The sequence below is a fragment of the Micromys minutus genome, assembly GCF_963924665.1.
Source record: "Micromys minutus genome assembly, chromosome: 3".
Taxonomy (NCBI): domain Eukaryota; kingdom Metazoa; phylum Chordata; class Mammalia; order Rodentia; family Muridae; genus Micromys; species Micromys minutus.
In genome coordinates this window covers 47611477-47627505 of record NC_137972.1, presented here as the reverse complement: position 1 = coordinate 47627505, position 16029 = coordinate 47611477, and the positions used below count along the sequence as shown (strand labels likewise).

The window sequence follows — 16029 nt, the reverse complement described above, 5'->3', positions numbered from 1 at the left end:
CCTTCTTAAAGTTCATTACCCTCCAGTAGCAAAAAGGAAGATAAACGCAGGGTGAAGTAGGCTGGAGTTTACATTGTCCTGGCTGGTAAAGTCAGTGTGCACATGCCTTTAATGAGATGTGCTGAACGTGTGTGTGCCTCGGTCACTAATGGCCCTTTCCCGTGCTCTTTTCTTGAAGTTGAACGAAGAAGAAGATTTAACATAAATGACCGCATTAAGGAACTAGGTACTTTGATTCCCAAGTCAAATGATCCGTGAGTACGATCGCATGTTAATCTGCATCATATACTTTCACACCTTTCCGTTTTCTCAGATGTTGCAAATATGCTTTTAGAGAAATTAAAGAACTCTCCCCTCACCCTTTGCTTCCTTTTCTAAGCATTTCCTCTGCTTAATTTCACCAAACTAAAAATTTCAAGAGAAATGTACTGAATTGTACGAGCAGAGATAGTTAGTTAGCTTTGAATGCGAGGAATGGGGTTTTTGGGAACCTGAGAACTCACCAGAAAACTTTGAGCTTGGGACTTGAGGCGGGCTTTCATGGTCACACATCCCATAGTGGTTAAGGCAAGATGTGTAGCATGTATGAACCTCAACTATGTAGCATCTCTAAATGGGCATTGATGAGCAGACACTGGAAATGTCAAGTTCAATGATACTGGAAAGGCAGAAGGCCAATAATTTTTACAAAAGCTTGCATATTCTTTGTGTGTTTTACCAATCTAGGGGGGAAAGCAATGGTTAATCCTCTTACAAACTACAAGTCAGCTGATCTGTGTTTCAGTTTTTGGTCCTCTCTGCCTCCTCTCTTGGAGATAACAGCCACCAGATAATTTTCAGGTCTTTCTTATCTGCCACGTCAGCAAACTGGTCAACAAATATACAATTTTTATCCATTAGAAATTGGCCCATTTGAGGTAAAGAGCTGGGGGATGTATATATTTTAATGGTCCCCACAGGCATTCTATGAAATTAGCCTTTGAATATGACCTTTTAGCTATCTAATAAAAAGTAAAGATGCAATCAAGCATTATTCATTCAAGGCTTATTAAATTCACGACTCACATTATTGTCGGGGAATTTGTAGCAAAATAAAATAAAACCATTACCTATTGTGAGGTGGTTTTGATGAATGTGCAGCCGTTTCTGTCTCCTAACACTTCTGGTTTCCCAGGCTTCAAGGAGAGGCATTTTCAAGCCGAAGACATCTGGATTCTCCATTGTGCTGCACAGATTTATCCTCCTAAAGGCTGTGACCTTCATTTCCTCTAGTCAGTCTTGCATGATAGTTGAAATTGAATTCCCAATTCCTCTTCTTTATCAGCCTTCCCCCTTTTTTAGCATATTCTTTTAAAATTGTAGCGTGCAAATCTCTTCAGTAACAGATTATGGAATTATAGGGCTCTAGTGTAAGCTTGGATTTACGTGTCCCCTCCATTGTGGTGGACTGCTTACGTGTTTACAGCAGGAGCTGATAGGGAGTCTGTGTGGTGGACATTGTCTTAAGATAAAACTGCACTAGGGCTTTTCCAAACTAGGTATTTGGAGTGTGCCTTGGAACTGAAATAGAGACACACTTTACCTGATTAGTGTCCCAGCTCTTTCCCTAGAGTGAGTGTACTTCAGTTGGTTTTATATGTTTGAGGAACGTATATACTTGCCCATAAAAAAGAGATTCCTCTAAATTACCCCAAACACATTTGAATCTATTTTAACCAAGAAACATAATTGGCTGCATCTCAAGTAGGCATACCATCAGATACCTGAGGGAAGTGTGTCTTGGGAATTGAGTGGCCAACAGCTCGGCTGGGGAAGCCCAGCTCTGGCTTCTCTCTTTGGTTGTCTGTATGAGGCATGGTCCATTACAGTGGTGTTTCTGGCTGGCTGCCACAGATTTGTTACTTTCATTGTTTTAGCCTTGAGAATTGGTCCCAGTGCTCACACTGAGTCCCTTGGGACACCTCCCTGAGCTGCCAATTTTGGTACTCAGACACTGGGGGCCCAGTTCACGGCCTTCTCTGGGGGCTGTAGCTGTTCTTCTCCTTGGAAAATGTCTGTTTTGTTCCTCAGCCAACCCATATGAAGATCGGTGACCAGGTGGCTCATTTAAATGCCCTGTCCCTCACCTATTCCATATGACACTTCTGATCAGCTCTTAGTCACTAAAGGTGATGGGGTTGATGGTTCTATTTATATCAGAGAGATTTTTATTTTATCACCATAGTTGTCATCACTGTTAACAATTGTCTACTAGAGGGACTAGAAAGATCACTTCCATAAATGTGGTTCATTCTCCATTGTTTGTTCTGGGGTATTCAAAGAGTTTTAATATAACTTTGTCCTTGTTTGCTTTCCGTTGCCATGATAAAATCCTGACAAAAAGCATCTTGGGAAGGAGGGATTTTACTTGCCTTTCATGTTCCAATCAAAATCCATCACTGAAGAAATTCAAGGCAGGAACCTAAAAGCAGGAACTGAAACAGAACCATACAGAAATGTATGCTCTACTATGCTTGCTCAGTCTCCTGTCTTATATTTCCCAGGACAGTCTTCCAGGGGTGTCATAGCCCATATAGTCTGGGCCCACCAACCACCAGCATTAATCAAGCAAATGTCCCCACAGATGTGTCTACAGGTCAATCTGAGGGAGGCATTTTCTGAATTGCTATTTCCTCTTCCCAGATGACCCTAGCTCATGTTAGATGAACTTTTAATCACATTTAGTATGTTGGGGCCACAATGATGAAGCTGAAAGTTACACTGTTGGCAGCCATTGAGATTGGAAATCCAGGGCAGTATCTCATCAGGTCTCCAACCATGGCAGTTGTAGTCACTATGTTAAACACTTAACACGGTGCTCATTCCAATGTTGAATGATATTCTCAAGTTCATATAAAACATCTCCTTTTGTTCCATTACTCATTTGCAAGGCTGCTCAAAAGTACATAGTGACATCATTTCACAGATGAGAAAATGGATACAGAGAGAGGTTAGATGATACCCATAATTATTCATGATGAAAATTCAAGATGGTGTTTCCACAACACCAAGTGGTGGAGTCTCGCAGGACTTTGGTTCTTCTTATCCTGTCCCAGTGACTAAGTCTTTATATTCAACTGTTTAAGACAGTTTATAAATAAAATATTGTAATTCACAGACATAAATTGAATAATTGATTTTGCCTAGTAAGAGGTCTGTGATCTGATGAAATTGTACTGTACTAGTTTCAACATCTGCATAATGTTTCCACCTTATGAAAGGTGTTCATCTGGAGAAAGTAAAATGATATATACCAAATAAGTGACCAGTGGCCAATGTAGGGTGAGCACTTAATGCTATCTAGCCATTACTTATTTGCAATTGCCTTTCCAACTATACATCAAATACTGGATTTTCTTTGAACTCCCATTCCTGAAAGGGTCCATTGTCTTATCTCTTCACAGGGACATGCGGTGGAACAAGGGCACCATTCTCAAGGCCTCCGTGGACTACATCAGGAAGTTGCAACGGGAACAGCAGCGAGCTAAGGACCTTGAAAACCGACAGAAGAAGCTGGAGCATGCTAACCGGCATCTGCTGCTCAGAGTCCAGGTATCTGCCCTGTGCCATGGAAACTGGTTTCAGGACAAGAGGAAGGGCAATTTAGTGAGCCCTGAGGGAGCTGGAGACAATCTTAATAAGGGTCGTCCTTCCTGTTTGTCTGTTCCATAATTGTGAATTTGCCTACTACAAAAACATTATTGGCAATTCTAAACAAATTCAGATGGCACATTCGCAGCCACTTTTAGATGTGTGCAGATTGGTAAAGCTAAGTTACTTGCAGGCTCTTTGCCCGGAGGTTAAACCCCAGGTCAAGGGCTTTTTGTGGCAGCCCTCTGAATTATAGCCTGTTAAGTGTCTTGACCCCTACAGTGTTGTCACTTTCACTGGGGACTTTTCATCATACCCTGACCCCCCCCCCCAAACATCATAAGGGGCATGTATATGGTTCCCACAGCCTAGAAGATTACAAAGTGCTGTCTGGGTATCAAAGAAACCTCACCCAGGCAGAAGTTGGTACTCCCGGTTGGGTGTTCAGTGTGAACTAATCTATACTGCATTCTGCTTTATCATGGCCGTTGAACACCCATCTTCCCAGTGCTCCCGAACACTTCAACCCCTGCAAGTTAACAGCACATTTGTTGTGGCTACACTGATTCTCAGCCATGGGTCAGGAGGTAGAAGGTAGTCCTCCTTGAGGCTTAGGCTTTAGAATCCAGGAGGTTAAACAGGCTTGATGTAATAAATTAAGCATCTTTCTTTCTCCTCCTACTCCTCCTTCTCCCTCTTTTAATCTGTTATTTGTCTTATGTTACATTTCTTCTATAAAATGGCCCTAGGTATTTAATACCTGGTACTTAGTGTCTCTGTTTGTAAGATAGTTTATATTATTCCCTTATTAAACTATTAAAATATAACCAGGTTTTCTAAGGAGAAGCTATGTTCTGGTTCCAAACTTACATATTTATTTTAAATATGAATGATGTAGAATATGGGCATCAGGAATTCCATGGCATTGCCCCCTTGGCTTTCTTCTGTTGACCACGAGGTTGGCTGTCCCACTTCTGTATGTATAGGAAAATAATCATTAATGAGGCAAACTCTACAGTACCATAAGGCCACGGAGCTCTCCACGAGACTGAACAGCTCATTTAGAAACTGAAGTAACCATTTTAAATTGTTGATAAACACTTCTAGTTAGACAACAAAGGAGTACAGCAAGACGTCTGCATCTCCCCGAGTTAATTTATTTGCTTTTTTTATTTTTTAATTTTTTTTTTTTGAAAAGACAAAACCACACTGCCACTCTTCGTGTTGGTGTGGGGTTACAAGAGCCTGCGATTTCAGCTAAGGCCTGGGGCCTTCCCTTCATTTCAGTCTCAGTGGTGCATGCAGAAATCTTCATGGAAGAAAGAGCAGGAAGCCTTATTATCTGAGGAACTGTTTTATTAGATGGCCCCAGGCTTCAGCGTGATGCCTGGAGAAGCTTGTTTCTGGAGCTGGTCTGAAGGAGCAGCAGACACACATCTGGCATCTCATGCTCCTCTACCTCTGACTCACACTGCTTCCAGAGTAGGAGCCTGCAGATCCAACCACTGGAACACAGACCAGCCATGGTTTTCCCCACACTTGTCAACCAGGTTGAGAGGCCATGTCATTCACAACTTTCCTTTCCTGTCTGATGAATCCAAAGCACATCCTTCCTGTCTAAATTTTATTTTAATGTGCTGTTTTATCACAAACATTGGTGAGAATTAACATGCGAAAGGAGAACTGGGTATCAGTAGGGAATCCCTGATGTTTGCTTTAGGGATAAGGGGATTCATCAAAGTTGGGGGCTGAGGACTAACTGGGTGTGTCAGCTAATACCACTGAGACAAAAGAGCACTGAGAAGCTGAGGTTAAATAGCAGAAACTGGCTTTCTTACTGGCTTGGTGGCTGTCAGTCTAAGATCAGGTCTGTCAGCGCGACTGGCTTCCTTTTCACCCTTATCGAGTCTTCAGAGATCCTGTATGCCGCTCTGCTTACCACTGAGGTGCTGGATCTAGGACTTCAGTTCATGGATTTAGGCACACAGTTTAGCCAGTGGTAAGAAAGTATATCCCTTTTATAGATGAAAACTTTCTTGCTGAGCTAAAAGATAACAATCTCCTTTGGTCAGGGAGAGATGGGTCACATTTCCTGGAACTCTGGTTGTGTGTAGGGAACCTGAAGAACATTTGCTTCCACCCCCTAAACTTTACTTCCTGGAACCCTTGGTGTCTTAGTAACTTCTTTATCCCGCCCAGAACCCAGAAGAAATACCTACTGTTTTAGTCACACCCAAACAGTATATTGAGTATTTATGTCTTAGTATTTATGTCTTAACAGCTTATAAATGGTTCAAAGGAAATGCACACTACTGGAAAATAAGCATTTTGTCCAATTTTTAGGACCACAGCCCTTACTAAGGTAGTTACTAATGTACTAGACACTGCACAATTTATAGAAACCTTGGCATTAGATTAGATAGCCCTCCCTTACCTCTCATTCTATGCTAATGCTTATGAGGCCTTGTCACTACAGACTCTCCAGAAACCCATTTTGCAGTGCTACTAGGTAACCAAACGTGTGCATTGCCATGAAAGTGGGGACCGAAAAGTATGCAGCTTATGCAGAATCTGGGGACTGAATTGTCTGTAACACACTTGCCCTAAAACTGGGGACTGAAAACTATGTAGCACAGTCTCATTGAAAATGTGTGTAGCATACTCAAATTCTAATTCCTGGGGACAATCTGGGACTTGGTAGCTGTTGAGAAACCATCACCATTTCCCTTGAAATCTTGAAATATCCCCTAAACAATTTATATACCATCATATTACATGTTACTCAGCATTATATTTCTGTTGGCTCCCATTTATATTTTTATTAGCATGTATGCTTTCTCTGTGACATTTTTAAACATATGTATCCTAGACTTTGCTCACATATCTACCATCCTCACCACTGTTTTGTCCCACCTAGTTTCATTCCATTGGTCCTCATTATCTTTCCCTGTAGTGTTCCCTTCTACCTTCACGTCTTACATTCTATATATGAGAGAGAACAGCTGTAGGTATTTTGTGTTTTGTTTTACTTTGTGATGATGGCCAGTCTGACTTGGGTGTTAACCTTTGTCTTAATCATTAATATCTGTAAGAGTGTTTCTATTTGTAATTCAAAATAAAATATATACCATCTAAAAGGGTATTTCCAGTACTACTAATGCCACCTGCTTTTAGGAAATGCAGAATATACTTTTTTTTTTTTAAGAAGCAAGCTTTGCTCTGACAATAGTTTGTAGTTGTCCCCAGGTCTGATCTTTGAAAAATAGAAAATAGACTTAAGTCATTAAAAGCAGTCTAGAGAGCTCCGCATGTCACCTGGCACGCAGTCCCCTGGATCATCAACATGGCCACCCTTCGTTAGAACTGGCTTCTTCTTATCCTCCAAAACCTTAGGCAGAAACACTCATGGAGATATATATTCCACAGAATTGAGTAACTGCACCTAACACTGCCTGCATAGTTTCAGTGTGATAAGAGGCAGCTGGCGCACAGCTTACTTAACTGTCTGACTTTTGACTTTCATCATAGGAGCTCGAGATGCAGGCTAGAGCACACGGGCTTTCCCTTATCCCATCCACGGGTCTCTGCTCGCCTGATCTGGTGAATCGGATCATCAAGCAAGAACCAGTTCTTGAAAACTGCAGCCAGGAACTTGTACAGCACCAGGCAGACCTGACATGTACAACGACTCTGGATCTCACGGACGGTACCATCACCTTTACCAACAACCTCGGCACAATGCCGGAGAGCAGCCCGGCCTACAGCATCCCCAGGAAGATGGGCTCCAACCTGGAAGACATCCTGATGGACGATGCTCTCTCACCTGTTGGCGTCACTGACCCACTGCTATCATCAGTGTCCCCAGGAGCTTCGAAAACAAGCAGCCGGAGGAGCAGTATGAGCGCAGAAGAAACAGAGCATGCGTGTTAGCGAGCAATGCGTGTTAGCGAGCATGCGTGTTAGCGAGCTCACCTTGCTCTGCTTCTGCACGACTGCTCCTTCTCTTCTTCGGTAGACTTCACAATTTACCTGAAGAGGTTTTCTTGATAATTTTCCTTTAATATGAATTTTTCGTGCTTTATCAGTAGCCCAGGATATATTTTATTTTTTAGAATTTTGTGAGCCAGACTTGTATATTCTATTTTACAACTACAAAGGCCTCCTAAGTATTGTACCTACAGCGTGCAGTATCTGTGAACTGATTTCTCCAAGCTTGAGTTTTCTGAGCAAGGGGATTTTTGCTTCAGAGAAGTAAGTGTCTGTTTTCATTCAGGGGAAAACTGGTTGTGAGTTTTGTCTGTCTGTGACCTCCTTTGAAATTAACATGTAAAGTTTAAGTATATGAATGTAAAGCAACCAAAAGAAGAAAACAAAAAGATGATGATGACTATAGAAGAAGGAGAAAGAGAAAGAAGAAGAAGAAGAAGAAGAAGAAGAAGAAGAAGAAGAAGAAGAAGAAGAAGAAGAAGAAGAAGAAGAAGAAGAAGAAGAAGAAGAAGAAGAAGAAGGTGGAAAAGACATCTAAGCCTTTCTCACTTTATAAATGCATCACTTCCCTGGTACTGCCTTAAAGACACAGTGCTCTCCCAGCATTACTACATCTTTATACTGAAAACTGCTTAAAAGAAGAATATATTGCAAACGGTCAAATCTAGCAGTCATTTTCATGAGGATTGTCTGGCTAGAAAATGTAACTTATGCTAACCCAAACTGAAGGAAGTTATTAGACCAAGGCATGAAACATAGGACCTGACCTGCTGGCTTTCATTGGGCACCGTTATAGTTTTCCTCATGATAAGTGTGGTTCAATTTTTCATAAGAATTTTTGAAATGAAAATGGATGTCCTCTCTGAATAAAACATTGAGGAGCACCGGAAGTTTGCTTCACTTTTTTTTTTCACTTTTGCTTTTGATAAAGACAACTGAACTGAGCGCATTTCTAATTGGCTTTACTATTTTTATTTTTAAATTATGTTTTAGTCATTTTAATTGTATAGATTCTTTATTATCATCATTTTTTTTTCAGTGTTTGTATTCATTTGTAAGAATATGCATCTTAAAACGGTGAGTTTTCAATACTTTTACAACTCACTGGTGGTTCTCTGCATTCTTCGTACCCCCAAGAAAGACTACTTTTATGTAAGGTCTTGTGTTCAAAGAGAGCTTTGAAAATATTTTGTATATTCCACTATCACTTGAAACTGTTTTTCAACACAGTTAAGGTGTAGTATTAATAGGTTAATAACCAGGCTTTCTAGGAAAAAATACTTACATATGCATTTCTAGGGTATGAAAATAACTATATTCTTGAAGATTGATAGCCATAGCATTTACCATGGCCATGATGGTCATTTAAATTGGGATTTATTCCAACAAACCAGCTGGATTCTTTTAAAAGAGAAAACCACTGTATTGGCAGATTACTTGATAACAGCATTTTGACAGAATGGCAACATTGTAAAGTTAGTTTCTCTGCATTACCTACTTGCATAGCCTATGCAATAACTGTAGAGTTACATGTATCAAGTCTAGATGTTTTGTGCAGGTGAGATATATGTCACCAGCCAGGCTGCCTAATGGAATTTCTGGGCATCAGCCTGTGGTTGAACAGTGAGTGGCATGAAGCAAATCCTTTCAGAATGAAGTGCCTTACAAATCTCAGCAGTCTTTTTTTGGACCAGCACTGACTGAACTGTAAACCAGGAGAAAGTTTCAAGATGGGATCTGGAGTGAAGAAGGAAGACATAGCATGGTGCCTCTGTAGACATTCTGAGAGCTTCCAATTTCCCTGCAGATATTTTTAATATGAAATATATTTTACTGACAGTGCCAAATTCTTTCATCAGGAAACCTTTTTCAGGAGGTTTTTTCCTTAAGTGTTTAAATGTCAAATGTGAATTGGTGATGGATGATGGAGAGATCCAAGAGCAGTTGATTGTCAGATGTATGAATGGATGGCCTTGGTGAGATTCGTCAAGTGCGTGGTTCCCATGCATGTTGGGTAATGCAGATCCTTGGAAACGCTGATGATGCTATCCAGTCTTGTAGCTTTATTACTTAAGGGGGTAGGGAACATAAGTTCCCATTCTTTCAACTCCCTTAAGTGTGTGACTCTTTTCCTAGAATAGAAATGCAAATGTGCATGAAAAGATAATTGTACCATAGTGTTCACCAATACAATCATAGCATTGTCTGTTTTGCTTTTCATATTTGTGTGGGGTGGGTGAGAGGGCTGGTTGCAGAAGTTGAAGATTGCAATGCTATGATGCTAGGTTTTCTTAGCCGATTTTGACATTTTCTTTTTTTTTTCCTTTTTAAATAATTGAACAAGGTTTCACAAAGTTGACTAACCTACGGCTAAGTGACTATGGCCGAGGCGGAGCAACTTTCTAGGAAGCTTTGTTGAGAGAAAGTATGGCATATTGCACCACTACCCTGGCTTGTAGCCCCTGGGCTTGCCATCACCGGCTTCCCTCATAAGTTACAGCTGCTGGGAGAGGCAGGCAAGCAATTCAGAGGCAGCAACATGGGGGTGGTTTTATTTATTTCTTTTGTGCCAGCCAGAATGTGGATTCTTTCAGGGACTGGTTAAGCCAAGAGGACGTGGTTTTGCTCACTGTTTTTAAGGAGAGAATGATCCTTGCCACTCCCCAACCCCTGGGTGCAGAATTGTGTCTCAGGGTTGGACTTCCGTTTAGAGTGCTCAAAATACCAAAATTATCCACCTGCCTCTGGGTAAGGTAATGGAAATACCAAACCTTCTGACTTTGCCAAAAACTATACAAGCAATCTGGTCATACCCAGAGCATGACACAGTTCAGTCTGGTTGTTTGTAAACAATAAAGCAATAAGAACAAACAAAATGCACAGGACATTTAAAGATAAACAAAGCACAAAGGAATGTAACTTGTTAATATTTTTGAAAAAAAAAGATGCACTGGGAAGAAGTTGTTATTGATAATAGTATAAAAACATACCCAACGTCTTGACAAAGACAACAAATGACTGTCTCTTGAGGACAGTTGCTACTGTATCGTCAATAAGAGCCCCTGCTGTTGGGTACAGCAATACTTTCTGTATGGTCCACAGCACTGTATATTATGATTGATATTAATGTATCCAATGAAATAATTGAACTGTTGTTCTTCATAGCCTCATTAAAGCATTTGGTTTTTCACATTGTGTTGGCCAGTTGTGTCAGTTAATGCCCATTTTGACCGATGTACACCTTCTCAAACAATGTGAGCACACCCCTCCCTCTTGTCTCATGAATAACACGTTGCTAGGAAAGGGAGTTGCCAGCAGCACTTTGTTTGGCTTAAATGTCACGCAAAGATGGTACTTTTTTGGTTCGAAGCATTTTTGATTACTTTACGACTCACTCTCAAATGAGCTATAATTATGTAGCATTTTCCCCTGTTCTGAATTTGGGGAGACTTTGAACTCCCAGATGCCAGAAATCCACTTTAGATATAAGGGGTTTATGTAAAATATTTCAGGGAGAGGCAGCTTTATTAGAAAGGAGAGAAATTGTCAGAGAAACCTTTGCATATTTACTGAAAAGATTCTGGGTTTTTAAAATACAAATTTATAATAATGAATGCTTAATATACCCATCCCGCCAGCTCCTTTAAAAAAATACAGTACTTATGAATCATTTGATACATGTTAGATTTGAATTGGGAAGTGTCAGACAGAACAGGTCTTTATTCCCCAGCCAGACCTTAAACTTCTGCCCTTAAAAAAAAAAAATCGGTTTGAACCTCTGGAGAACCAGAGAAGACATCAGAAACTTGCTGTACTTCTTAGGATCTGACTGTCAGTTCTTTCTGAAGTTTAATTTTTTTCTCAAATTGTAATATACAGTAATTGAGGCCTTTCTTTTTCAGAATTATTTGAATTATTTATATTGCCATAGAAATATGACTATATGATATCTTAAAAAATGTATGTGCAAAAATAGGAAGATCTTGTCTGATCAGGACAATTTTCTGAACAAAATGAAAAGCAGGTAAGTTTAAAGTCAGGGCTTTTCATCTCGGGGTGACAGCTGTGTACTCAACCTCAGTGTCTGCCTCTTGCTGGTTTAATGACTGTTACTTTGGGAGCACATGAAGTCTTAGTCTCAAGTTATATACACTCAGATACACACACACACACATTCCAGCACCTCATACGTTCACATACAACTTGAATGGCTTTTTTATTATTATCTTATATATTTTTTAAATAGCATGTGAAATCTAGGCTCACATTTGATATGTAGCCAAGAATGATCTCAAACTTCCAGTCTTCCTGCTTTTTTCCTTGTGCTTGCTAAGACTTCGGGTGGACTGTACTGTGTGGTACAGCTAATGTGGTGCTAGAGATTAGACCTTGGGCTTTTTGAAAGAAAAAAAGTAAGTGCTTTCTACCAACTAAGCTATATCCCCAGCCATTGGCTGATTTTATTTCATACCCACAGACATGTCTTTTTTAAACATGGCCAATTCAGTTAAAAATGTTGTCCCTCTGAGCATTGTAATAAAGGCCTGGTTTCTAGCTATGCGGAAAGCGGAGCCAAGTGGTCTTTCAAGTTCAGAAACAGCCCATGCATTCTAGATCCACCAAATGGATTCAATCTTCTAACACTGGACTTTTGGGCCTTTTCTAGCTACATGACTTTGAGCAGTGTCTCCACTGGAAAGATGTCTTCACGGGAGAGGGTAAGAACTTATGGTGGCCTTGAGGAGACCAGTCAAGTAGACCTGAACTTTTGCTTGACAGCACAAGATATTTGTGAACAGCAGATGTTTCTATTATCCTAATCACTTTCTTTACCAACATGGACAATGTACCCAGGTTATCCAGAGTCACCCTGTGTGTAAACAGTGACTGGAGAAACAGTGCGTTTAAGATTTGTGTGAAGCCAAGAATATTACCACACTTAGCAAACTTAGTTCCTTCTCAGGTTATATTTTTATGTGAGTAAAGAATCTATCTAATAAAAGAAGAGGAAAAGAAAAGAAATTCAACTCATCCCATTTAAAAATACCCTCAATGCCAATAACGTAAATTTGAATTTGCATCAAACCTGTGTATTCTGTAGGCATACCTTTGCCAGGAGAATAATAATGTCCTTTTCTGATGATAAGCCTTGCTTGGAGCTGGATTCTCACATCCTTTAGAGAATTAAATGTGGTAATCCCTTGTGATGTGGGCTGATGGGATGTAGCAGAAAGTGGTATCTTGGCTACATCCTGTCTGCTCCGCTTCCTGTTGATACTGAGATAGCTTGTGGGCAGTTTATTTTTTGATTGTGCTTCCACTCAATGACTTCTTTGAACATCAGCTAAGAAGCTAAACTTCCTAATCCAGCCAGCACAGATATACCTCAAAGATTGCCCTGTTTTTATTGTTCTGTGTATGCCAAGATTTAATGCATAGCCAAGTAGCTAAGTAGAAAAGCTCGTTTAAGACAAGCGATGCAAAGTTGGCTTCTATTATGTCTGAAGATTCTCCGCTGCCATATCTGAGGCACAGAAGAAAGGGTGTCATGTCTTCCTCATACTAACACAGGTGTACAATACCCCTCTTGTATAGCGCATAAATGAGGGAAGATACCCTCATTATCCCAATTGTTTTCAAGAGGCATATACCAAAATATAACTAGAGAAACAAACTGAAGTATGTAGTCATCATATTAAGATTGCCAGGGATCTCTTTGTAGATAAAAATGAGGCATAAGTAATCATATTTGTGTTCAATATTTATCAGTCTTTGATCCCATAACCTATAGCGGATATGGTGGCAAGTGATAAGAGCCTATACAGAATCAAATACATTTCAGCAACATGTCTAAATGGGAAAGACAGTTTGCTTTCTAAAAAATTTGCATTTTAAACTTCTAATTTTGGAGTGAGTTGAAGATATATTCAAATGGGTGCAATTGTCACTCAAAACTCCTTATATATTATTCAGACAGCAAAATCTGTGGAGATAGAAACCACTAAAGCAGAGTCCCCAAACTTTGCTTTATAGAGCTAGTTCTGCAAGCTGTTCCCAAAGTTGCTTTGAGGAATGGGGGGTCTGGAGGTGGGGTTGTATGGAGGGGTGTGAAACGCTATAGTTAATCTTGAGAAAGTTAACTTTGGGAAATGCTGGGCTAAGCAAATTTGAGCAGATTATCTCTAACTGCAAGACTTCTCACATTCTAAAATATGTTAGCGTGCCTTGAGAGTTCTCAAGACCCAGAATAGTATTTGATGTCTCCTAGTTAGCCAGTGGGGAAAGGAGCTAGAGAGAGAAAAACAGACAGACAGACAGAAATACCTGCTAATGGCTCTAAAGAGTACTTTGATGTGTTGTAAATTGCATAGAAAAATCTATGGTGATAAAGATGATGTCTTCCATTTGCTTAGGAAAAGTGTGAGCCTATTAGTAGAAACCACTGTCAGTAGCCACTGATTACTTCTAAAAGAACAAATTCACCTTAACCTTCGTCTCCAAAGAAATAACATGATTTTGGTTGAACAACTTTTGCCTTTTAAAATAATAGATTAAAATAATGCTTTCATTTCTGTGAAAATAGCAATTCTGCTTGAACACAAGTCAAAAGTACCGCCTTCTTCTCTAGCAGTGGTAGCAACAACAACAGCAACAGCAACTCAAGTGCTTCTAGTGTTTCTCTTAGCATTTTAAACATGGACAGATAATAAAGGAGCCATAAAGTAGAGATTTTTTTTGCTACATGATAATGGGTTTGTTACTTTATTTTATCATTTTTTTGTCAGTGGAAGACAATACAAAGAATTTGATTTTTTTTAATGATTTTTAATGATATTCTTTCTAAAAAAATCCAATAGTTTAATCATAGACTAGATTATACCTTCAAAGTTCACTTGCTTATTAGATATAGGCCAGTATACAAGGCTACATTCATATTGTACTGTGTACTAAATCCATTTGAGAATGTTTAAAAACCCAAGACATTTGGCTTTGATGGGGCATGCCCTTAGTAATTCCAGCTTCCTGGAGACAGCGGCAGGCAGATCACTGTGAGTTTGAGACTATGCTGGTCTACATAGCAAGTTCCTTTTCCAGGATAGCCAGGGCTACATAGTGAGAGTTCAAAAAGAAAGAAATAACAGCAACAAAACCAAGGAAAACACATCCAAATAGCTTTTCCAGTCCTTTATAAGGAATGTTCAGATAGTTCTTTCATCCTGGATCTTTAAAAATGATTTTCTGAGTCCCTACTCTTTGCTAGTACAATAATAGAGACTGGGAGAACTTGGCTTAAGCAACAGAGTTTTATAATGAAGTTACATGGAGCTGTGATGAAGACCACAAATGAACAGAACTTGAGGAAAGGATTTATTTTATTTCACAGGTTACAGTGCATTACTGAGAGAAGTCAAGGCAGGAACTCAAGGCAGGAAGGAATCATAGAGGAAATCTGCTTGTTGGCTTGTTCCACGTGGCTTGCTCAGTCTGCTCTTTTTACACCAGCAAAGACCACCCACCTAGGGGTGGCACCACCCACACTGGACGGTGCCCTCTCATATCAGTCATCAATTTAAAAAGTAACCCCACAGACTTGCTTACAGGCCCATCCGATGGAGACATTCTCAGCTTGATAATCCTATTTCCAGATGACACCAAACATGTGCCAACTTGATCAAAAAACAACAACAACAAAATGCAAAAAAGCAAAAACAAAAACAAAAACCTAACCCATGTAAATAATAAAGGTAATTTCACCAATGCCTGGACTCAAGGGCTCAAGGAAAGCCATGATCTGCTGTCTTGACTCTACCTCTCTCCCTGCAGATGGGTCATCTCAGTGAAGCCACCATTGGCAGTAGAGGGTAGAGCCAGGGTTCCTTTTTAGTTTGTATGACAAAGTCTCCATCAGTAAGGTCTCTGTGCTAGTTCTGATCACATCTTGGATGTGTTCATCAATGCCCAAAGATGATCACACTAACTGTCTAGATCTGAGTCATGTGTCCAACCTACTAGATTCATTCAACAGTTTCTAACTGATAAGGCATTGTTGTCCCAGATGGAGAGCACCACAATGCTTCTAGAAGGAAGGAAGAAGATTCTGGACAGGTATGACAACAGATATTCATTACTATCCATTTCAAGAGAATTGAACAGATTCTACCTTGAAAAATATAATGCCCTTCCCAGATGTTTCTATTTGGGAGTTTTGCCTTTGTCTGCCTTCAACTACAAGGCGATGGAAATGCATGCAGACTTAGAAGTATTAAAATTTCCCTATGTCCCTCTTTTCCTCATTTGCAGCTGGTTTTCAATGAACAGTTCTCTAACTTTTACACACACACACACACACACAGACACACACACACACAGAGACAGACACACACACACACACACACACACACACACAGAGAG

The 16029-nt window shown here is 40.0% G+C and overlaps 1 protein-coding gene across 9 annotated transcripts in view; it reads left to right on the top strand.

The window, feature by feature from the left end:
- MITF (melanocyte inducing transcription factor) overlaps positions 1-10778 on the top strand; it is a 200823-nt gene extending 190045 nt beyond the window's left edge. For all 9 annotated transcript variants that reach the window (XM_080913646.1, XM_080913642.1, XM_080913640.1 and 6 more), the window contains 3 exons: positions 179-254; positions 3444-3591; positions 7159-10778. In XM_080913646.1, coding sequence (XP_080769772.1) covers positions 179-254; positions 3444-3591; positions 7159-7560 — 626 coding nt within the window. In that variant the 3' untranslated portion in view covers positions 7561-10778. The remainder of the gene's footprint in view (positions 1-178; positions 255-3443; positions 3592-7158) is intronic.
- The last annotated feature ends 5251 nt before the right edge of the window (positions 10779-16029 follow it).